The 26,054-nt window shown below is 38.7% G+C and overlaps 1 protein-coding gene across 1 annotated transcript in view; it reads right to left on the bottom strand.

The window, feature by feature from the left end:
- Positions 1-14,290, bottom strand: part of epha4b (eph receptor A4b) — a 291,695-nt gene extending 277,405 nt beyond the window's left edge. Inside the window, exon 1 of the mRNA XM_057857051.1 lies at positions 14,099-14,290. Coding sequence (XP_057713034.1) covers positions 14,099-14,216 — 118 coding nt within the window. The 5' untranslated portion in view covers positions 14,217-14,290. The remainder of the gene's footprint in view (positions 1-14,098) is intronic.
- Positions 14,291-26,054: the final 11,764 nt, after the last annotated feature.

Here is a 26,054-nt window from a genome sequence, read left to right as displayed (position 1 = left end):
TGCGGTCGTGCTGCAAGCCATTTGCTGTCGTGTTGTGGCAATTGGCGTTCGTGCTTTTGCCAATTTGCAATCGTGCTTTAGGAATTGATGATTGTGTTGTGGCAATTTGCATTCGTGCTGCGAGCCATTTATTGCGGTGTTGTGGCAATTGGGGTTCATGCTTTTGCCAATTTGCGATCGCGTTTTAGGAATTGGGGATCGTGTTGTGGCAGTTTGCATTTGTGCTTTTTTTTCTTTTGCAAAGCGTTTGCAATTGGGGTTCGTGCTTTTTCTATTTGCAATGTGTTTGGACTTTGCATTTCGCCTGACACCTCTCGGCCACCGTAGACCTCTACTGTATGTGTATATCCCAATGTCCTCTTCATTCGCCCCTCATGTTCCGACAGTTTTACATGAATGTATTATTCCTTTATTCCTTATTCTTGTTTTTTTTTTATTATGCACAACTCTGATTTTATGTTTATTGTGCAATAATCTAATTGTTCCGTGCCTTTTTTTTTACATGTTTTATTGCATTTTTATGTATTATAAAAGGTTTGTGTCTGAATTTCGGAGGGCTTGGAACGATTTAGGGCGTTTATATGGAAAATGTGTCTATACTTACAGAATTTTCGGGTTACAAAACTATGTCAAGAACCAATTAATTTCGTAAGTAGAGGTACCGCTGTATAGCAAAATTCAACACAGGGTCATTCAAAGTGCTTTACATCACATAAAAATCCTAAAACACAAATAAATGATATATAAAAATCACATTAACTCATCAAGAAAGTTAAAGCAAAAAAAACTTAAAGAGGAAATAAAAATATAACAAAAAATTGAATGAAAAGCAAAAGTTACATAATTTGAACTCAAAAGTAAATGGAGGAAAATAAGTAAGTTAACACCCTGCAATTTCTCAAGTTCTCCCATTTAGAAATGATGGGTTTGAAATTTTCGTGGTGGGTGATCTAAAAAACAAAACATGAATCACAGTGTATGATTTTTGAACAATTTATTTGTATTATACTGCTGCAAATAGTATTTGAATACCTGAGAAAACCAATTTCAATATTTGGTAGAGTCTTTGTTAGGCTTTGTTTACAATTACAGATGTCAAACATTTCCTGTAACTTTTCACCAGGTTTGAACAGACTGCAGCAGGGATTTTGTACCACTGGTCCACACAGATCTTCTCCAGATCATGTTTCTGGGCTGTCACTGAGAAGCAGGGAGTTTGAGCTTCCTCCAAAGATTTTCTATTAGGTTTATGTCTGGAGACTGGCTAGGCCTCTCCAGAACCTTGATATGCTTTTTACGAGGCCACTCCTTGGTAATTTTGGCTGTCTGCTTCAGGCCATTATCACGATGGAAGACCCAGTCACGACCCATTTTCAATGCTCTGACTGGGGGAAGGAGGTTATTCCCCAAATCTCACATGGCCCATAGATGGCCCTGGTCATCCTCTCCTTAATACAGTGCAGTCGTCCAGTCCCATGTGCAGAAAAACATCCCCAAATCATGATGCTACCATCCCCATGCTTCACAGTCATTGTCATTCTTCTTCCTCCAAACACTATTAGTGGAATTAAGACCAAAAAGTTCCATTTTAATCTCATATGACCACATGACTGTCTCTCATGACTCCGCTGGATCATCCAAATGGTCATTGGCAAACTTAAAACGGGCTAGTACATGTGCTGGTTCCTTCGGTTCCATGCATGATTTTAAACCATGACGTCTTAGTGTATTACCAACAGTAACCTTGTAAATGGTGGTCCCAGTTCCTTTCAGGTCATTGACCAGCTCCTCCTGTGTAGTTCTTGGCTGATTCCTCACCATTCTTAGGATCACTGAAACCTTACGAGGTAGATCTTGCATGGAGCCCCAGTCCGAGGGAGATTGACAGCCATGCTTGGCTTCTTTCATTTTCTGATAATTGCTCCAACGGTGGATCTTATATCACCATGCTGCTTGGAAATTGCCCCATAACCCTTTCCAGCCTTGTAGAGGTCTACAATTCAGTCTCTGGTGTCTTTGGACAGCTCTTTGGTCTTGGCCATGTTAGTAATTGGAGTCTTCCTGATTGTATGGGGTGGACAGGTGTTTATATACAGCTAACCGCCTCACACAGGTCAAAAAGTCAAACTCAAAAAGCCTACTTCCACTCTACTTATTCGTTGGACTTTTTAAGGCGACTAACAGGTCTCTGGGGCTCACAATTCCAGCTAATAGCTAAATTCAAATAGTTATATGCAGCAGTATAATACAAATAAATTGTTAAAACATCATGCACTGTGATTTCTGGATTTTTTTCCTTTAGATTGTCTCTCACAGTGGACAAGCACATACCATGAAAATTTCAAGCCTTCCTATCATTTGTAAGTGGGGGAACTTGCAAAATTGCAGGGTGTTAAAATACTTATTTTCCTCACTGTATATGGGCAGTTATGAATACGCTGTGGTAAACAGTAGCATTTTTAACCCTGATTTATGGGAGTTAACATTTTGAGCACACTTCAGAGCTTCGGGTACCTTCTTCTAGAAGTGACTGAATGCTGCCTCACCTTGCTTGGTTCTTGCTCTTTGCAGCCAATTGGTTCAAAAATTCATGGTGGTTCATTTGCTCTATGGCGCTCTCAAGTGGCTTTGAAGCCCAAGAGCTCAACAGTATTGAGAATACTATGGCTATTTGTTTAAGAAAATGATGTGAAAGTTCTTATGTTACTGTATGAACAAAATGCCGTATCAAATTTCATCGTATCTTGAAATTTAGGTGTCTCGTCCAATCCCTAGAACCCATCCAATCTGGCAACACTATCTTGCGCGATTAGACATTAGTGTTACAAGGAGTTGCTTAGAAAAAGAGCTGAACTAAGAAGGGGAAACAATCCAAGAGAGAGACAATGCAATGTAGGCCACATACGAGAAACGACTAGCAAAAAAACAGGTGGATGCTGGTGCATTTGTGCCTCTTTTTTTACTTCTCTCTGATGATAACAGCGATCTATAGCCACTCCAGCTCAAGGTCATGGTTGCTACATAGGAGCACCACCATCTCAGGCGCACAAAGGCGCATTCACTGTGAAGTATGGCTCTGCCGATAACTACAAGCAAGCCTTATAGATTAAAGCAATTAAAGCAGAGGAGACCTTTGACCCTACATAATACCGCAGTCAGGATCTTATGTGAATCATTAGGATGGCGTGTGTGTGTGTGTGAGTCAGGAGAGGGCATGTTTTACATATGCTTTCCTCGGCAAGAGCAGCTCACGTTAACTCTTTCAGTGGCATTGACAAGTTTATCGCTAGTAGACGTCCAAATCCAATCTATCTGAAGTGGGTGGATTGAAAGCGAATGAATGAATGTTCATTTGGACGTCTACTGTTGTCACAACTCGATATCAAGTACTCAAAAAAAATACTCCACACCATTTTCTGATATTGCCTTAATTAAAAAAATATTAACTGATTCAGTGTTTCTCCACTGGTGTTCATTGTTTTTGACCAAAAAAAGACTTCCACAAATTGCACTGAAATTAACAAGAAATGACCCAAAATGTACAGGAAGTGACTCGGGAATGCCCCAAAATCATCAGAAACTGACTCAAAATGAACAGAAAGTGACCCATAAGTGCCCCACAACCAACAGAAAAAGACCTGATATCAAGAGGAAGTGACGGCAAAATGCATCAAAATCAACAGGAAGTGACCAATAACATGAAGTGTCCCGGAAATGCTCTATAATCAAATGGAAGTGATCCCAAATGTACAGGATATAATCCCAGAAAGCCCCAAAATGTACACGAAGTGACTCAAAATCAACAAGGAAGTGACCAGTAAATACCCTGAAAATGCCCCAAACTAAATAAAACTGGGAGGTCGGGCTGTGACTGCCCTTCTTTCGGTGCCATTGACAGCGCTAGATAATTCATTTTGAATGGAAGGTAAGGTTGCCAACTGTGTCTGTCCCGTATTGAGCTTTCAAGGAACGTACTTTGTTCCATATTATCATGAAACTTTAATTTAAACTTAAAAATAGTGTCTTATTTGTAAAACTAACGAATACTGGTATGGTGCTTTACAAGAATAAGCAGGAAAATGCATTGCCACACCTCTTCTGCTTTCTGACCAATGAGCTAACAGAACAATGACAATACGAAATCCCACTCATCTCATTGGATTAGGTACCGTCGCTTGCCATGATGAAAACGGAAGAAAATATAAAAGTGTGAGCTATAAGAGGTTTAAAGTCCATATGACAGCAAAAAGCATGTTAATTTCATATTTCACACGGTGTTTTATGCTCCTGAATAAAATGGACCGCTTGGATGTGTGTGGAAGGGATCGTTTTATATATTCATGCCATGAAAATGAGTAACTTCCGGCTCCAGTCTTGGGTTTAGGACGTATGCAAATGTGACGTCACCCGGGTCAGCATCTCACAATACAGCATTGCTTTATAGCATGCAGATGGACTGCGGATTCAACTGATTTTGCGGATTAATTCATTTATTTTTCACGCCAGCCAAACGGCTGCAGAAAATTGTTGCTGCACCAGGGAGAGGTGTGTGAGCGTTTTTGGGTTTTAGAAAGTTCCCGTTCACCCCAAGATCGGCCAAGACAAGCAGGCGACAACTTTGAGACCATAGGACTTACGAGGAAGTGAGTAAACATCGTGTTTTGTATTATGTCAAATACTGGGATTATGGCACACGTTTTAATATGGAGGTGGCTTGCATTTTGTCACTGACAATGCTCCTTGTCCACCGAGAATGCCACCCGGCCGACGACCGGAGGCTTGTCGCACACCCCCTGCCAGGAGAGCGCTATACTCGGCTAATTACCCTCTTCCTGTCCCCGGTGTTCTGTCAAATTTTCCACCCCATCAAAAATTGCAACTTTGTGTTAAAATGGCCGCGAATACAGTGATTACAAAGTAAACACTACAAATTTTCTCTAAATAAAGAAAAGTTTACTTACGTTTGATCATGGACAGACATTTAGAAAAGTTCTCCTCAGACACATCCTGCCTTGTTAGCTGCACGCCGCTCTCTCACTGTTTACGTCTTCATCGTGAAGTAAAGCATTATTCTACGCCATATTCGTGTTTAGCATGGGGCAGCTACGCACTTCTCCGGCGTCGGTTAGTTTGTCCGGCTGCTTCCCCGCAAACGAGCTCTCCTGCCCGCAGCAGGGGAAGAGTCCGACAAACTGTAACTTGCTCGCCGCTGAGCGGGTTGCCGATCGGCGAAGGCAATCGACAACCCCGCCACCGTGTGACATGATCTAGGGTAGTTTTGTGTCATTTTTCGCTTCGAAAGCCGAGAATAAGACTTCGAGACGTCACTCAGTTCAGGTTAGCATGTCGGTTAGCTGGTTTGTTTACGCTCTCCGAAGCCGGGGCAAGGAAGTGACAAAAGTCTAACTAACTACGGTGGCATAAAATATAGTTTGGGAGGTGCAAGAAGTGGACAGTTTTGACCATTATGGAGTAATTTTACCATGTCGTACTGAATAAATGGATTTTTAATATTTCATATTCCATTTAGCACAAGACTGTTGTTTGTCATGTCTATACCATTTTTTTTAGCAATTGGGGAAAAATACTTCGATATGAAGAATATCCTGTATAAATATTAGAGTAGACAGACTGAAACAATTACATTTTGCAGCTCTCTTCGTCACATTTTCCTCGTTCTGAATAATTCCCCCTCAATGGGCTGAATTCTAAATCAGATGAAACCATGACCCTGCCGATGTCAACCTCCTGTTGGGGACGCTAGAGCCCTATAATGCTATGCTTGACTAAATGGCAGCGTAAAAGAGTAATTTCTCGTCATCTGCGCTTTGCCAAATTGTTGTATATAGTCGAATCGTCTCATAATATGAATTCACATAATGATGCTATTTAGACTTTTTTTTATCCTGTCGTAGGCACTTGAAGTGAAGCTTGAGTAAAAAGCTTGTTCGAAATGATGATCATTTATTTAATTGTTCTTCTGTGTACTTTATTATCACTAATTGTATTATATTTTTGTGTTCTGTCAATTTCATTTGTATTTCCACATTATATTTGAAGTGATCTTTTGCGAGACTGTTCTTGCTGAGGGGGCTTTGAACGCACCTATATTCTTCTCTGCCAATTTTTTTTTTTCAGGGATTGGCAACCCTACTGGGAAGGGTGAATGAAAATTCTTTCATGGCCTGTACAACCAAAAAAAAATCAATATTCCAAGCAGTTATCTTATAATCGGTTTCAAGTCTTACAACTGTGTTATGCAAAGGTATCCTGCTCAGAGTTATAAGCTGCAGCTAGCCGACTAGCTTTGCAGGCTAAACAGTGTCTGGAGCCACTACAATCAGTCGCTAATAAGAAAAGTATCGTTAAGGTAAAAGAGGTGGAGGAAACAATATGAAAAAACTGAGAGGTCATGCTAATTGCTAAGCTAACTTGAAATGATTACTGAAACAGCTACAACACTCGCATATAATACAAATGAGTTGATTACTGCACAAGTCAGTCAGGAGAAGCAGTCTATGGAGTTAATCTTGTTTTGATTTTTAATTATTATAATATGGTGTTATGGTGTTATACTTATATAGTGCTTTTCCACCTTTCAGGATAATTGTTTAGGTTTAGGATTTAATTTGAACATTTGAGAACTGTAAAACAATAAACTGTATTTTTATTGTTTGGTTTTATTTTTTTGTCATCAATTTAACTTTGCTAAAGAGACCACATATCCCATTCAGAAACTGCTCTATGAATCGCTATTCAAATGCTATAGTCTAATTAGCATAACATGAAAGGAAGCCCCAGTCGTGCATCTTCTAGGAATGAGGGGGCTGCGCATTTAGAACCACCCAAATACAAAAACAGCAGACAAAGAGAAGCTGAAATTGGAAAAAAATGTGTTCTCAACTTGAAAGACGGCAAAAGATGAAGGCACGCGGAGTGAGGCAGACCTGTTGGCAGCCACCCTAATGTTTCATCAGTTTGCCCTTAGGGTTCACACAATAGTAAGTACGTATGACTGCGTGGGGCTCCCTCTGCTGGTGTACAATCATCCCTCTTTAGTGCTACTGACACTTTAAATAGCGACTTATGAAAAAAGTCATATCCACTATGGATCATGCTCCCCTGCCCGCAGTTACCACCAATTTCAAGCAATCTTATCAATTCCCCCTCTAGCACTTTGTTCCGCTCGCCCAGCCTCCGCAACGGCTTTTCTTGTAAATGCCAACAATTTCCGCATAGGATCACGTAGTAAACAAAGCTTGTTGACACCGTAACATGATTTCAGCTAACAATATCGGCGCTCTGTCCAAGGGCTTGTGTTCTTTAATTGGTCCTGGATGGGGAACTGTAAGTTTTTTATGACTGCTTCAGCTCTGTGGGTGGACAATGTGCAAGGTCACACACATGGAATGAAGACAAACTATGGAAAAGCAGATGGCAAGACGGTAAAAGGAAAGTTCTAAAGTCACTAAAAATGACTTATCAGTCGTAACACAATCTAATCCTTTGAGTTTATCACCTAGTAGACATGCTATCCATTTGAACTGGGTGGCTGGCAGCGAATGAACATTGCCGACCTCCCTCTTCAAATGGATAAGACGTCTCGCGCCATTAATGTAAAATATTATATACCGTATTGGCCCGAATATAAGGTGTTTTTTGCGTTTAAATAAGACTGAAAAAGTGGGGGTCGTCTTATATTCGCGAGCTAAACGTTATACCCATTCACGACGCTAGATGGCGCCATATATCATTGAAGCGATGTTCTGTCATGACAGATCTCAGCTACTCTCAAGTTTAACCAGTTTGGATTATTTTATTTCAATGTTTTTCCTTGTTCTGATTTGTTTCAAGACTACAGTTACAGTTAGACTTCACTTTGATGGTTAATGCAGTTATTGCAATTTTGTTGTCTTATCACAATAGATTGGTTTATTTACATTTCAAAAACCAGAAGCCATTCATTTACGAATGTGATTGCACTTTAGTTTACATATTTAAATGTTCAGATGTTCAGAGAATTCAGATATTAAGATTTGAATGAGGCAAAATAACATGCTTTTTCTCTCAAATATATTGTTATAATCATTTGTTTCACTGTAATTCTTTTCTGTATAAAAATGAATTTGGTGTTCAAAAAGTATTTTTTCAAACTTGAGTCTTGAAAAAGAGGGGGTCGTCTTATAATCAGGGCCGTCTTACATTCGGGCCAATACGGTACTTTTACTAACTCAATACTGATCTTCAACGGGGATGCCTAGGAAAGTATGCGATGCCACTGTGCACTTTCCATTCAGAAACAATTCTGTTGATGCATATCCACCAGTAGATGGCAGTGATATACCATTTTAGTGATTAGCTCAGTATGTTTGAGTAGTAAGACTGACACAATCAACTTATGGGCAATTAATGGATTTTCAAATTAATTCACAATTGTTATAGTAGTCAATTAACTTTGTATGAGCGTCTTAATCAGGGGTCCCCAAACTACGGTCCACGGGCCGGATACGGCCTGTCTCCACATTTGGTCCAGCCCCCTGAACAATACCAGAGAGCATTTTGAATTTTTTTTTTTTTTTTTTCTCAATAGTGTTATTTATTTCCTGGCCTTTTTCTGTGAAGAACTCAGAAATGGTTATTTGGTTATCATCTATTTAATTAATAGTGTTATTATTATTTATTATTATTATTATTATATTATATTATTATTTTAATTTTACAGTATTTACTTTTGTTCTGTGAAGAATCCAGAAAGGGTTATTTGATTGTGGCTTTCTGAACAGCAATATTTTTTTACATTTAGGCACTCCTACAATCGTCACACTTTTTCTGTGACAAACTGACCCCAGCCCCTCATCAGAGAAGGGAAAAGTTATGTGGCCCTCACAGGAAAAAGTTTGGGGACCCCTGGTCTTAATAGTCATTATGCCCTTATTATTTTTTTTCTTTAGATTTATATTCATTCATTCATTTATCTTCTGAACCGCTCATACTCACAAGGGTTTCGGGGGTGCTGGAGCCTATCCCAGCAAACAACCGGCAAGAGGCAGGGTACATTTACATTGTTTATGTTATAAACAGGTAGTCCCGGGTTACATCGTACTCGACTTACGTGATTTCGATTTTTTGACGCCGAAGTCTCGTCCGCCATGTTGTCTCCAGTTGGTCGCGTACAAGAAACCTTATTGTACCTCACAATATCTTATTTTTCACTTTACTTTAGTAACATGTTTTCTGTCCTCACTAAACGTGAAGTTGTTCAGCTTCGCAGACAGCAAACTGGCACTTGTGGTTTTTGAGGCTTTACTTCCTTCACTTTTAACAATTTGTAAAGCTGTCACACACATATGTATGTACACTTATGTTCAAAACAACACACATTTTAACAATAAAAAACTTGATATAGAACAATTGGTGTTCAAATACCCATCTGTTTGATCAATATGCAAATTTAGTAGATATTAGCCTAATTTGCAACAAAACAAAAGTCCGCTAGCTCAAATACTACCAATGCTAACGTATTTAAAATTCTCATAGTAAATCGCTCACACATAACTCCACAAACTGCAGCTTTAAACTTGATTACGAATGTATGCACAAAGATATACTATGTTAGCTGAAAAATCTGACAGCCTTATGTGGGCCAAACCAGAGTGCAGCTGTCTTTTATTCAGGTCAGACGAGTCTGCTCCTCAGTCATACAAGGCGACAGTCCAACCAAACCCAACGCTGCCACCAGAAGGCAGTGTATCCTCCATCTTAAACAAAATACAATACTTTTGGACTTTTGGATAGTTATTTTGAAATTTAGGGGTACCTATAGGGTTAATTCCAATTTACGCGGAAATTCGGGTTACGTTGCCAGCATAGGATTGGAACTCAGTCGTAACACGGGGACTACCTGTATTACTAGTAAATTATAAATGTTTTAATTTCATATTCATGTATATAAAAATCAGCGAGAAAATCATATTCTCAGATTTCTATACTCAATTAAAGCAGATAATTATTTTTGTAATTAATCAAAATTACATACAGTATTCTACATCTAGTTTTACTTTGGAATAGTTAGATATTCAATGTTCAGGTTTTCTCAGCCCTAGTGAGTACACAGTGAGATGTTTGTGGGAGAAACAGCTGCATATTAGCTGCATATATGTTTTACTGCTGATTACTCATAAAGAGAATGAGGGCAAGTCTTAGAAACACCTCTTACTATCTTACGTTGAATAACCTGGGCAGGTATACCTAATGATGTGACCATAACATACACAACAAAATGCCAATGACTTGGATAGACGTCCAATCCATTTGAACCGGGAGGGCTAGAAACAGCGGGATAGCCAGATCGCAGGTTCGTATCAATTAAATCTAGAAGTGCACTGCGCAAACGCTCGTTTATCAAAATCAACAGGAGTTTCAATTCATCATCCCTCATTGTGCATTCACCTCAATGAATATTTCATCACATGCATTCTGCATTGTCTCCTCTTGTTTAAACACTCCTCCCCGACTGCCTCGCCTCTCCTCATCTTGACTTCCCCCGTCTACCCTCCCGAGCCAGGGAGAACTCCTCCGGGCTGTGACATACATTCAGCAAGCGTACCTATGCGCCACACATTCGCATTCAAATCGGAGGTCTTGTCCTTGCTGGCAGAGGTGTGGCCTGCTTGCTTGAAATTTTTCATTGTGTGAGTCAAATAGGAATACACGGCATGGAAAGTAGTTTTAAAAAACAGAGTTTTTGTACAGCACCTTCAAAAAATGTCAATTTCCAACTAGAAAATGAATTTGATACCCAAATCTCAGTCCATTTCGTAGTTATTCCATCCCAAAAAAGGGAACGCCCACTATTTTTAGCGAAAATTGACAAAAGTAGCTAGCTTTAAAAAGATGCCTTAGTGCACTATATTGCTACATTGTTATATCGATTAACTTGTGTAATTTGATTAGAAAAAAAAATCAAATCAAATGTTGCTGCTTTGAAGATTCATTTAATCGAGTGACGTTGTAATGGTTGGTTTTGAAAGTGTTGCATTTAGTTTTATTGATTTGGGTGGATACACTGACCTCTAGTGGCAAAAGTGAATATGCAATAAGTCGTCTAACATGGCTGAATCCAGCTGCTCCCTGTTAAGACCAACATAAGATATGTTTTCGTTTGAGTCAATATTTTTGTTTATGCATTTGATATTTAATTTAGAAGTATATTTAGAAGTTGTTGTTTTTTTGTGGGAATATGTGTTTGAACGATTTGTAAAACCATTTTAGAAAGAACGTTAGCATTTTAAAGCATTTAAGCTAGAGGACTGTTGCCATGCAAGTTAGCCAATTGTTCTTTTGCTGTACTTATATGTTAATTTAGTAGTATTATTATTTCTTTTATTGTTTGAGGCTAAGCTCAGGTATTTTAACTTATTTTTAAATGCATTTATTGTTCTTGTGAAAGGAAAGTGCAAATCTGCATTGTTGGAAGGAATTTTATTTTGTATTTGCATTTAATGCTCTTTTGAAAGTGCAATCTTAGCAAGCCAAAATAAACATTATTGCAACACTTGTTTATTTCACATCTCCTATTATTTATGTATTCTCCAACGCATTAAATGTTCGTAATCCGATTATTTGATTATTCGAACTAATTGATGAATTAATCAATTACCTAAATAATCAATAGCTGCACCCCTAGCGCACTACTACGACTACTAGTATTACGACTACTACTACTACTACTACTACTACTACTACTGGACAAATGATAGAACAGCCACATGACGTCAACAGTGCAGTTCTTTCTGGTTGTGACGTCTAATTTGTATTCGGACATTTTTAGGAGGCGGGGCAAAAGCAGCAGAGGAAGGAGACTAAATAGGATCTTTCATTATTATGCCTTTTCTGTCACCTTTTTGATGGATTTGTGTCATATACAATATATGCTCTGCCATCATTTTAAAGTCATGTGCTGTCATATTTCATAGCACCTCCTATCAGGGCTTCCCCCAGTGCTTTATAAGCCTGGCGGGCCACCAGGCTTTTTAAACAGTGCTACAGAAGAACGTATAAAAGTTTTGCATATTTTACCCGCATATTAACTGTGCATGGTGATATGTTTGAAAGCGCGATGGCGACATCCTTTGGTCGACATGTGGTTAAACCTGTACCAGCTCTAACATGGCATTGACTTAAACTGTATTTCTGTTTTATTTTTTTTAAAGTCTAAAAAACAATTATAATAACACATAATAGTCCGAACTTCAAAATTCGTGTCAATTTAACATTTATTTCCCAAAAATCATGGTCGGCTGCCGGTTTTCTTTTCTTTGTATTATATGACTAATTCACTGCCAGCCTATGTATAGTATTCCCCAGGTAGGTGCTGTGGTAGTTGACGGAGATAGACATACAATTCATTTCGGTTGGGAGGACTGTCAGCGATCAAATGATTTTAGTTGGATGTCTATCACCATCAAAAGCAGCCGATCAATTAATGTTCAAACTTTCAGTAAACATGCTTTTTGTACTTTACGAATAAACACATATGTGGCTTTTCTTTTGTGTTTTAGTGTTATGGTTCTTTTTAGAGTGTTCCTCAGAGTACATTTTTGAAGACCACATTTGCAATCTCATATAAACACAACATGCTATATACTCTAGCAGCGTATTGATTTTCTTTCAAATCAAGGCATCTTGACCATCCCTAATCTCATTTTTTGGTCTTTTCCATAACACGAAATAAATGAGTTGCAGTGATGCAAACACTTGTTGTTACGTTATCAGGGGTCCTAAATCCAAAACGTTTTTGTATGTAGTTTTTTTTTTTGTTTTTTGTTTTTTTTTGCCTGTAAACTGTAGTTTCATTGCATATCAAAATTTAAATTTGTTGTGCAATGCAAAATTACTGCAAAACATTTTTTTCAACTGAGTGGGTATATAGCTGTCACTATGAAAAAAAAAAATAGCCCAAAAGTAACAATGTGAAGCTCAATAATACCTGTCTTGCCATGGTTTAGACAACTACAGAACCAGGGACGAAACAATGGAGACAATGTGACATGTGCTGTACTGCACTGCTACCAAAGTGCTCAAATATGTGAAAATCGGTCAACTATGACAAGCTAATGTTCAGAAAAATATATATAAGTATGCAAATGACTGAAAAATTAAACTAGTATTAAATGAAAACTTTTTTTGTTTAAATCTCAGTAAAATATGACTAATATAAATGCTGAATGCATGAAAACTAAAGCAGAAGAAAATAACTGCTGGCAGGTTTGAAATCAAAGACAAACATTGTATGGAATCAGTTGGGGGGGTCTGACGCAACAAAAAATGAAAAAAAAAAAAAAATTAGAACGTTGGCCAGCGTCAAAAAATGAAATAAAAAATTGGCATGTGTCTCAACATCCAATCAGAATGTTCTCTTCGTCTTTCTTCTTCTCTCACTTGTAAACTTTAGGAGTTGGACACAGTCACTGCCTGCCAACATCATTGCTTCTCCTCCTCACCAATAAGTTGCTTAATAAAGTGCTCATTATGATTATCCGCCTGCCTCCATACAGAGCGATTAGTTCTTATTCCTCCCTCCAACTTGCCAGTAAACAAGCCATCTTGCATGTTTCAGTCAGGAGTAGTTAGTGACTAAATGTATTGGCCGAACATCGATGTTAATATAATAAGAGAAAGAGGCTGTGACAAATGTAATGCAATTGCTGCCTCTCATTTGCAGACTGAGTCAAATGGCTTGAGTCCACAGTAGGAAAGACATCATCCCTCAGCGCGTTTTAATGAACGTGTCCGGATAAGATTAGTCTTGTTTGGGGACTTTATTGTTCCAAGTTCGCCCACTTTTGCGTCCTATGATCACATGTCATGCAAAATTCATGCCAAGATCCCGATAAAAGAAGGAAAACGTGACGCACACTTCCAAGCACCATTTCCTCGCTCTTTTTTGTGGCTCTTATGCATCTTTCATAACCTAGCGGACGGGGAGCTCCGACACTCCTTGCCCGGCAAGTGGGCTGTCCAGATGGGGATCCCTCCGCAACATTCCCGACCTGTTCCCCCCTTAAAGCAAGTAGCTCGCGCGCACCCAGCGACCTACCTTCATTATCCGGGTAATTCCTTAAAGCTCCGCACGGCGACAAGATGTGAAAAAGCACTGAGGAAGTGAGCAGGAAAAGGGACGGATAAATCCACAAGACGCACGGAGTCGGGGCCATTTTTCAGGCTGCGTTTCGCCCGCGATGCATCCCTGTTGGCGGCCTGGAGAGAGTGCGCGCAGCCGGGGGATGAGGAGAGGGAGAGCGGAGCGGAGTGGAGAGCAAGGAGAGGGAGAAACGAGGAGGAGGGGACGCAGGGAAGGAGGGTCACAAGCCCAGCCAAGTGCTGTCAATCATCTCGTTGCCCCCCTGGCTGTTTGGAAGCCTTTGGAGCTCGTGCGCAATCCTAAAAAAATAAGCGAAAGTAAATTAAAACTAGTGCTGCACCGATATGTTGCATCCGCATATGTTGTACCAATAACACGTTTTTTAAATATATACATTGGTATGAAAAAGTATCTGAACCTTTTGGAATTTCTCACATTGCTGCATAAAATCACCATCAAATGTAATCTGATCTTTGTCAAAATCACACAGATGTGAAAACAGTCTGCTTTAACAAAACACAAAAAAAAAACATTCATAGGTTTTCATATTTTAATGAGGGTAGCATGCAAACAATGACAGAAGTGGATAAGAAAGTGAACTGAACCATCTAACTAAACTTAAAGAGACTTAAAGAGCAATTGAAAACAATTTTTACAAAACAATTTAAGTCTGGTGTGTACCCAATCACTGATGAGGGGTTTAAAGCTGCCCTGCCCATGATAAAACACACACTCGGTAAGAATTGTCTTGATCAGAAGAATCGTCTGATGTCAAGGGCGTAGGTTTGCTTAGGGTTATAACACCACTTTTCAGGATGCTGAAATTGTCCCCACCAACTTTTAAGCAACCTTATTTACATTATGTTATTACTTCAATTACATTGGTAATTTAGATTGTCTTCCCATGTTGTAAGGATAGAATTAAAGTGCCGATGACAGCAAAAAGCATGTTTTTTTTTTTCAAATTGTCCGCGGTATTTTATGCTCTTGAATGAAATGGACCTCTTGGCTGTGTGTGGAAGCGATCACTATCTTTATTTAGTTTTTTTAATCCCGCGCCATGAAAATGAGTGTCTTCCGGCTCCAGTCTTGAGTTGAGAAAGAGGGCGCTGTGACGTGTACGGTAGAAGGAGTCCTCTTCACTGTCCAGCTGTACTGTTGTATGAGAAGGACCAAGGATTCAGCTGATTTTGTGGATTAATTTGTTTATTTTTCGCATCACGCCAGCCATATGGCTGCAGAATTATTTTTTTCTTCACCAGGGAGAGGCGTATGAGCCTTTTTGGGGTTTCAAAAGGTTCCCATTCACCGGTGGATATTGGCCAAAACAAGCCCTACTACTGTGGGACCAATGGATTTACGAGGAAGTGAGTAAACATCGTGTTTTGTATTATGTCAAACACTGGGATTATTTTTAATACGTAGGTGGACGTAGGTGCATTTTGTGGCTGACATGCTCCTTGTCGACTCGGCCGACGACACTGGCGGCTTGTCACATATCCCCCCACCGGGAGAGCACAATACTCAGCTTGTTTCCCTCTTCATGTGCCCGGTGTTCAGTCAAATTTTCCACCCGATCAGAAATTGCAACTTTGTGTTTAAAAATAGCTGCTAATACAGCGATTACAAAGTAAACACTACAAACTTTCTTTAAATAAAGGATTACTTACGTTTTATCATAGATGGGCATGTAAAAAGCTCTCCTCATACAACGTCATGTTATCTGCACAACAACTGCAGCCGCTCTCATATGACTCTCACTGTTTACATCTTTGCCGTGTAGTAAAGCATTATTTTTGCCATATTCGTTTTGATCATTTGGTAGCTACACGCTCCTCCGACGTCGACCAGTTTGTTCGGGGGGTCATCGTCCAGCTGCTTCCTCGGCGAGCTCTCCTGTCCATAGTAGAAGTGGAACGAGCTGTAACTTGTTCTCTGACGGGCGGGTTGCCGATCGGTGAAGACAATCGACAACCCTGTGGCAGTGTGACATGATCTGGGCTAGTTTTTTGTGATTTTACGCTTGGAAAAGCAAAAATAAGACTTTGAGACGTCACTCGGTTCGGGTTAGCATGTCGGCTAGCTGTCACGCCTCTTGGTATTGTTTACATTCTCTGAAGCTGGGGGGGAAATGTCAGAAGCCTGACAAACAATGGCGGCGTAATATAGCATTCGGGAGGTGCGACAGTAAAGGTGAAGTCGACAGTTTTGACCATTACGGAGTAATTTTGTAATGTCGTACTGAATAAATGCATTTTTATTATTTCATATTCCATTTAGCACAAGATTGTTATTTGTCATGACCATACCATTTATTTAGCAATTAGGAAAAATACTTCGATAAAAAGAATATCCTGTAAAAATATTGGAGTAGAGAGACTGAAACAATGACATTTTGTGGCTCTCTTTGTCGCATTTTCCTCATTATGAATAATTCCTCCTCAATGGGCTGCATACTAAATCAGATGAAACCATTCTCCTGCTGACGTCATACACCTGTTGGGGACGCTAGAGCCCTATAATGGCAGGCGTGGCTAGATGGCGGATAAAAACACTAATTTTTCGTCATCTGCGCTTTGCCAAATTGTTGTAAATAGTCAAATCATCTCAAAATATTATTATAATTCACATTACATTGCTGTTTAAGACATTTTTTATCATGTCATATGCACTTTAACCCTACCTTTTTTAGGTGAATTACAGTACTTTCAATATGTTCAGACTTACATTGACCCCCTTTTTGACTTGCTAAATGGGCCAGTCCATTTTTTCCCCTCAAACGCAACTTGGATTGGCTGAGGACTTACCCCCACACACAGACACACACGCATTCACAGCCGGTGTTCTGTCACATTTTTCACCCATTATAATATTTTGCTCCCGAAGCTTTTGTGTTGGTGAATAAGCACTCTTTTACATTTAGTTGGACTCTCAATGTTATCCAAAGGTGCTAAATAAACAAGTTACATTATAAACATACACGTGAAACATGAATATGGCAGAAATAAATGCTTAAAGACATGGCAAAGACATTAACGGTGACAGAGCAGCATGCGGTTGAGTTGTATGCAGCCACATGGCAGGATGTGTCTAAGGAGAAGTTTTCTACACGTCCGTCCATGATCAAATGTAAGTAAATAGGCTATTCCTTTATCGAAAGCTGACTTTGGAACCGCTGCATTCGCGGCCATTTTTAACATTATGCGCATGCGCAAAACAGTTTCTTTTTTGCATTTCTCGATAGTTAAGAGATGATTATCCAGTTTGTATTTCTTTTGTATGATTGTTAATAAGTTTTGTGTCCGGATATTGCAATTTTAATTTGCTTATAAAATCTAGACACTTATTCTGGAAGTCTTCTAAATGTTTTTTGAGTAGTTTTTGAAAACAAAGGTTTGAATCGAACGGTGTACCACCAAACCAATATATATGCACTGCAAAACCCGAACCAAAATAAAAAATAAAAAAATGCTTAATTCATGAATAGATATTTTTGAAAACATTATTTGAAAGCATTGTGTTCATTTAGGTGAAAAATGACAAACTTTTAGATGTATGGGCTTAAAAAGAACAAATACTGTCGTAATATTTACGTAAGTGGAAGAATCTGACGCATTAGTCTATTAACAAGCCTTTAACACTCAAAATAAGATGGAGAAAGTTATTCAACTCGATTTAAGAAAAAAATCAGATTAAGACCTTATACTGTAAATTTGTAATGTGAAAGTTAGTATAAATCAATACAGATTTGTTTTGCATTAATCATTTAGCCTATCAATTAATTTGGTTCATATTGGTGAGAAATGTAGCCCTGACCCCTGTTCACCCAATCTGTTTGATCTTATTAATATCCCGTCCCCAGCAAAAAGTGTACATGCAGGTTAGGGTTTACGCCTACGCCCTTGTCTGATGTGCATCATGGCTCGGTCAAAAGAGCTGTCTGAAGACCTGCGATCAATGATTGTTGTAAAGTTGAAAGTACGACAATAAAGAAAGTGGAAAATAGAATTTAAAAGTCGTGACCAAAAAAACAAACTTTTTGGGGAAAAAAGTGTTTTTACATGTCAGTGCAACAAAACAAACTAGAAAACACCACTTAGAACCTGGGAACAAAATACTGTATGTGTTACATGCTGTTACTGCAAAGTGATATTTTTTTACTATGTGTGCTACCAATTAACTCATTACTCATTGGGTGCCATTGAGGGCGCTGGACATCAAATCCAAATGAATGATTCCACTCAAAATGGATAGGACATTCAGTTTCCTCAATGGCAGTCAATAAGTTAAACAGGTGCCCTGTAATTGGTTATAACGGCAAAAAATAAACTAGTTTCGAGAGAACTGGTGCAAAAGTGAAGCATAAAATCCACACTGGCCACAGTGTGATAGCTACATTAATAGCATAAAGTAAATGGACATGTTTAACCGCCACCACAAAGACACCGCAACAATTCTAGACGTCTCATTACCGCCCCGCAGTTGTTACGATGCACAATAGACAGTGTGTGCATGAGCAAGATAAACACGTGCTTCCCGCTGTATAAAATGCGGTCAATTATTTTGATAAGCAACACATGCACACGCCATCGTGGGGATTAGTGTCAACTCTGGCTTTCCTCTCCATGTCTTCTCCTACTTGTTGCAAATGTCACCAACGTAAGCTGACAAACACAATGTATTCCGGTCAAACCTGAAAATGCATTCGCCCTATGCTACGCCTCTTTTATTTGAGTTTAGACGCAGCCGAGTGCGTGTTTGCCGGCGGCTCTCGGGATGCCGACAACCCACTGTCTTTAAACATGAATAAATAATGCGGCAAAGCTCATCTAAAATGTGTGAGGAGGAGCTGAGGTCAAGCTCTCAATCTTTTAGCGCTTTATGCAACAGCCAGCTGACAGCTCTCCAGCCACCAAACCTTTGCTCCTCATGTAAGAAGATGCTGTTTAAGAGGATTTTCACTTCTCAGTCGCTTCTGTACAGTAAACAGCCACAATATTAAGCACAGTAACAGAAAAACTGTGTCTTTTTAACGGAACTACTCAAATTGCCCCAAAATGGAGAGACAGCAAGAACCAGAAGTGGTATTTGCCAAGTGGCAAAATGGATTTTGCCATGTGGCATTTTTTTTGCTATGTGGCAAAATGTATTTTGACATTTGGCATTTTTATTGGTATGTGGCAAAATGGATTTCGGTTTGTGGCAGTTTTTTAGGGTATATGGCCTTTTGCAGGCCATGCACATCCATGCCATCGACAGCTATGCACGTCCAAATTTTCCATTCATTGTGAAATGGCAGAACAACGTGTGGTTGTGATTTTTGACCATACACTTTACATTACAATGCATCCATTTTGCCACGTACCAAAAAAAAAAATATGCCACCTGCCGAAATTAATTTTACCTCATGGCAAAAAAAATGCCACATGGCAAAATCAATTTTGCCCCATGGCAAAAAAATGCCACATGGCAAAATCACTTTTGCCACATGGCAAAAAAAAATGCCACAAGCCAAAAAAATAAAACGCCCCATGGCAAAATCAATTTTGTAAAATGGCAAAATCACTTTCGCCACGTGGCAAAAAAATGCCACGTGGCAAAATCCAGTTTGCCACATGGCAAAAAAATGCCACAGGGCAAAAAAAAAATGCCACATGGCAAAATCCATTTTGCCACATGGCAAATACCACTTTTCGTTCTCGGCCCTGCTGGATGGACAGGAAGTAAAACGTTTTAACCTTAAATCGCTCAAAATCAGAAGGAAGTGACACAAAATCAACAAAGGCTACATGGCTATGCCTTAAAATAATTTGGAATGGACCCCAAACCAACAGGAAGTAACCCACAAATAAATAGAAAATGACACGAAAATGTCCCAAAATTAACAAAGCGACCAAAAATGATTTGGAAGTAGATCATACCCAAAATGTACAGCAAGTGACCGACAACCGACCATCAGAGCAAAACAATTACATTTTCTAGTTTGATGTGTTTAGAATGGTGTCCCACAGAGAATGTTTTCCTACACAGACAAGAAAAACACCTTAATATATTGTTTTCCCTTTGACAGCAATAGCCGCCAGTGGCACTGACAAAATATCATTTATTGCCAGGCCTGTGTGTGTGGTCTGAGTCTGTGTGATGTGCAACAGAAAATATACAACAGAGTGTAAATTGAATTTCCCCTTGAGGGATCTTAATCAGTACAATAAATTGACAATTAAAGATGCTGCAACGGTTGTGGCTGCTAAGAACACTACATTGAATTGAATTCCTTTATCGTCATTGCACAGTGAGTAAAATGAAATGAAGTATGAGTATGCGGACCGTTGTTATAAAAAAGACAGTATAAATTACGGCCTGACCGATACAGATTAATACATATATTATTTGTTTTTTTGTTGTTGTTTGTTTTCCTACTCCTTCATTGCATGCCGGATTAATCGGACAATAAACTTGTATATGGCAGAAAACACAGACAAGGCTGAAAAAGCAGTTTCTGCTCTTGCACCCCTCTTTAAAATAAACTGCTGTATTTTAAGCCAAAAGAACTGTTGTGTTCGACAGAACAATATCTCTATATGCTGCCATAGCAGTTTCATGGTGCATTAGCCCCCGAACTATTTTTTTTTAATTTGTCCATTTCACCCTGGAGACCCCTGTTTACAGACACTGCGCAACCGCTTTTGTCTCAACCCAGCCATAAAAAGAAGGTAAGTAACCTTTAGGAAATTATTCATTTGCCTATTTTAAACTTTTAAACAAATTACGTCACAATAAAAAAAAAATAGTGTCTGTAAATGGGTCACGGATAGCTACCTTATAACTATCGCTTAATTGTATTTTTTTTTTTTTTTTGGTTACTGTCGCATTTCCCCATTATTTTAGATGCTGAATAATTTATCCCAAAAAAAGAAAAATTGAAAAAAAAAAAAACATTTAAAAGGGTAAATATTTGAAAAAGAAGATCTCGACCACTCCTTGATGTCTGCAATTTCTGCATTGTGACCCTTGTTATATTATCGTGTTTCATCCATAAAACCCCCAAAAAGTCCGGCTGTGGCCATTTACAGCTGTGTCTTGACACTCGGTGAGACATGCTACACAGAGTTTTTGGATCGAAACAAGGTAAGTACGCAATAATATCTCGTTAAAATCATGGTATCTTTAATTATGCTCTCTCATGCTCTCACCTCGAGAAAAAAAAATGTAAATGCCCTCCTCTTCAAAATTATTTCTTCCCCCAGAAAACTGAGATTTTAATCTTTCCATTGATGTATCACATATGCATATAGGACAATTTTGAAATTTTGCCAAATTGGGGGTCTCAGAGCGACATTCAGGTCACCTGAGTGTTTTCCACCATATGTAATATTTTTTCCCCCCTCAACAAGTACAACAAAGATACAACTATTTGTTTCATATTAATCATTTCAATGTTTAGGCTTTATGTAGTTAAATTGTTTCACTGAAGGGGAGAAAAGTCAGTCATAAAGATCAATAAAAACACACATTTTGTTTTGGAAAGTATTTGCATTGTGGTGAAGGACAAGTTGTTTCTTCTTAGCAATATAAAGTTTGGTGTTTAGAAATTCAGTTAAACTGCTTGAATTGGGTTTTATAGAAGACGGGTCAATTTGACCTGGAGAACACGGGGTGTATACAGAAAATGTGAACAAAAGAAGGTTTAAGTACATTTTTGTGCATCTGTACTTTACTTGAGTACAAATATGAAGTGATACTTTCATACCTGTCAAGTTGGATGGTTTCGGCCTAATTTGTACAAGTGAGCACTGATTTTTAAATGTGTACGCCGTACGTTCAAAATCTGTACGTTTTTGTGCGTTACGTTTTTTTTCCTACGTTCGGATTTTGTCACCGTTTCGGCAACCACACAATGTGCTTTATTATGCGTTACTACATTGGTTGAATGACGCGAGAAAAGTCAGAGACACGGAGAGAGAAGAGTGTTTGTTGTGACGCTGTAGCAAACGCAATGCAGGCTAGATGGCTCCAATATTTCCTGACTGTAGCTGACAGCCTACAATCTACGCCTAGATATCACATGCATATAGAACTACATGTGAAATGACAGACTCGGCGGTGTTAGTAAACACCCACCATTATAAAGCAGTAGACTTCTCAGAAAGGCTCTGTTGTAGTGAACCGTCCTAGCGAACCTAAGTAACTTTTTATTTCAAAAACTTCAAAAAACTTGACTCTATCTTTAAATGATGAAACAGTTTTAAAACTTTCTCATGTCGAAAGTAGACAGAAGGGAACTAGTGCAAAAACGGGAGCAATTTTAACAACTTTAACAGTTGATTCACAACATTAAATGACTTCCAAACATAGCATTGGTTACTATGTTTATTGTTTTTGTTTTTTGTTTTTTTTTCTGAAAAAATGAAAGAAAAAACAGGTAAAAAGGTAACACCAGTTACTTTTTCAAGTAACTAAATACTCTTACTTTCAGGTAACTGAGTTACTAACTCAATTACTTTTTGGGAGAAGTAGTTTTGTAACTAATTAATTACTTTTTAAAAGTAAGATTAACAACACTGGTCATAAAGATAAAGTCTGCAGAATGAAAAGTGAAGAAAGCAGAGATTTTATTCTGCCAATTTGTTACCGAACACAATTTGCCTGCAACTATGTCACTTGATCACTTCTCAAAATTAGCAAAAGAAATGTTCCCTGACTCAATGATTGCACCGGTAAATTAATTTTATCAATTGACCTTTTTCATTTATAATTTGACACACTAACGAACTACCTTCAAGTCAAACTGAATTCGCGAGCTAAAGTGCCATGAAGTGCAGACATCAAGATATGATAGAAATTGCCAAAAGTGCTACATACAATTATAACAAAAGTCACTGTTGGATTTTAGTAATCATGATGTAGCTGAAGATATTGTTTGATTCTTTGATTGTACCTGGTTATATGTTACAATATTACGAATAAATTCATATTATTTAAAAAATTGAGTTTTATTTTTGTTTCATATTGCACATTATATATAACGTTGTAAGATTAGTCAGCGATTTGTAAGGGCATACGTCACTATTCGTAAGATTGCCAACGGCCTCGGGTTGACAGGTATGTACTTTTTACTTTCACTTCATTACATTTTACAGCACGTATCTGTACTTTTTAATCCACTACTTTTCAAATTGTTGCCTGCGTTAAACGTTACTTTTGTTGGTTTGTTTGTTTTTCTTATTGTGAATTGATAGTTTTGTTTTCATGCCTTCAGTATATCAATAAGCCCCGCACAGTTAATGTATACCGTAATTAAGCACTTTTTATTGAAGCAAAAAAAAGTGAGTACTTCATTCACCACTGCCTCTGATTGCTTTTGTCTTTATTTGTAATGCTTAAGTGTAACTAATTTGTCAGATTCTAGCTGATTCTACAGATGTTATCACATGACTACTCAAGCTCATAGTAAACAAGGAGTGCTAAAAGACAAGCTAACATCAGCAGCAATGGCGTACCGCAAGCAACACGTCACTTTTACTCATTAATATTCATGACGTTAGCAATTTGTGCTAGGCGGGTCAACCTCACGTTTGTCCCTAATAGTAAATGCATGGAAAAAGTGTACGGACGAGATGTTTCCTGAGCTAAACCTACCAATTCTGTCCGAAAACGACGTCCCGGGTGCCAAATTCACTGGTAAAGATGTGGAAGGACATACAAATGTTCAGTTAAAGAGATGGCTTGAGTGTCGAGGGCTGAAAAAGATGAGAAAAAGAGCCGATCTGATCCAGAGGTAGCTTTTTTATCGAGACCTTTTTCTTGTGTGCGTTGCCTTACGCCACTGACAATTTATCCTTTACCACCATATGCCCTGTCTTTCTTATACCGTGGTACCTCGATATACAATGCTTTCGACACACGATCTTTTCGACAACCGACGTAAAATTTGACTCGCCATTTGTTTCTACATCCGACGACATGCTCAAAATATGACGACATGACAGCACCACAGACGGACGCATGGCTGACTTTCTTGTGACAGAAATCAACACAGGTTTCAAAAAGGTTGGTACAGGTGATTAAACAAGGAAAAAGGTGATGCTTAACTTCTAAATGAAAATGCAAATAATAGAGAAGTATGAGCGTGGGGTGCACATCCCTGAACTGGCTCAACAATACATCTCTACGGTCCTCCTCCGACCACTGTTCGCCAGTCTTTATAAGTTAAGTTGACAATTATTATTGTGGTTACATCGTCAAAGAAATTGCCAGCTTTGTCAGGTTTTTATCATTTATTATAGAAGTTATCCAACACAAAACGCCTGCTGTCCGCCGCAATTGACTGTGTGCTCAGGAAAACATTGAAAGCAAAAGTAAACTCAACCGCACCGCTCCTCTCTCTTATCACGTCAGTCACGCTGTGCGTTCAGGTACAGAAAAAAAGTTCCGCCACATTAGAACCCGATTCGTTACATTATCACAGGAATTATTATTATTATTATTATGAATATAATATTCTGATTTTTATTTATAATTAATGTGTTTTCCTATGTGTAATTGCCATTTGTCATAGTACCAGCAATATTTATTAAGGATTTAGTGTAGGTTTTTGGGCTGTGGAACGAATTAATGGAATTACAATGTATTCCTATGGGAAAATCCTGCTCGACCTACGACCATTTCGACTTACAAACAGGGTCCTGGAACGGATTAACGTTATTCGTATGTAGAGGTGCCACTGTATATTATATCCTCTGGTTGTCTTACGTCTCTGGCTGTTCCTGGGGGTAATTTACATTGCTATTTTTGTGTAGCGATCGCAAATGCTACTCAGTGACAGCCTCCAAACACTTTTAATTTTTTTATTAATAACACATTTTAATTCCATAATTTATTTACATTTCCCCATTACTAAAGTTGTTTTTTTAGAACAGAAAAGGTAACAACAGTGGCAGTCAGATACAATTTTTTTTTTTTTTTTAGGTCATTGATTGTAAAACAGAAGCAGCATGGCAAAACGCCACGCTAAAAAAAAGGTAAAAATGTCAAAATGGCTTACATCTTCGTCCTCTGTAGGACCATGGCCCTGAACAAAATGCTTACTGCATATGAATCTGATTGGCTTCACCTTGCTGGTGTTAAACTGATGTTTTGACGTCCGCACAAGTTGATCCATTCTTCACATTATTTCCTTAGCTTCAGGAAAACAAATGAAGAAAATATCCTTCATATGTCGGAATTTCTAGAGTCGCTTCTACAAGTTCCATAGCAGCAGTGTTTACTCGGCATGTTCTTTTTTTGAAAGATTACCGGCAGATAAAAGGAGTAATAACATGAGTTGTATGTGAGAGCGTGTCTATGTTGACCCACTTCCGGGTTAAGATGGCGACATGCAGTCTAAAAATTGCATTGGTATGGTATGCTATTGAGCGCTAGAGGCAGCAACACGAGTACAAGCAAGATTAGGCAGGTGAACAAGATACTGACCACTAAAACCAACAGTGAGCACAGCGCACCTTCAGATGGGTGACGCACACTCTTGTACAGTAGGTAGCGGTATGCACCTGATATTGATTGCATTAAGATAAATGTTGGCGTTTTGAGCATGTTAACACTAGAACTACCAAGGGTGGATCAGATGATACAAATCACTTCTGTAACCAGAGAGGGATCATCTGACCCTAATCAGCATATCTTTTGTGAGCACTCTGGTCCTCATTAGTCATTCCCATTCACACTCGCAAAACCACAGGGTTGGATTGCTCCAATGAGCATCTTGAGTGTTTGTGGGGGAGGGCTGCCTTGGCTTTGTTGGACAGTGGACCGCTCAGGCAGGCAATCGGGCGGACAACCTTTTTACATATTCCAAAAGCTGCAGTTTGCCTACAGTACAAGGGACGGTGCAATAAAAAAACAAAACATTTTT

The sequence above is a fragment of the Corythoichthys intestinalis genome, chromosome 14, assembly GCF_030265065.1.
Source record: "Corythoichthys intestinalis isolate RoL2023-P3 chromosome 14, ASM3026506v1, whole genome shotgun sequence".
Lineage (NCBI taxonomy): Eukaryota > Metazoa > Chordata > Actinopteri > Syngnathiformes > Syngnathidae > Corythoichthys > Corythoichthys intestinalis.
The sequence above is the reverse complement of the archived record's forward strand: the minus strand, read 5'-3'. Positions and strand labels throughout refer to the sequence as shown.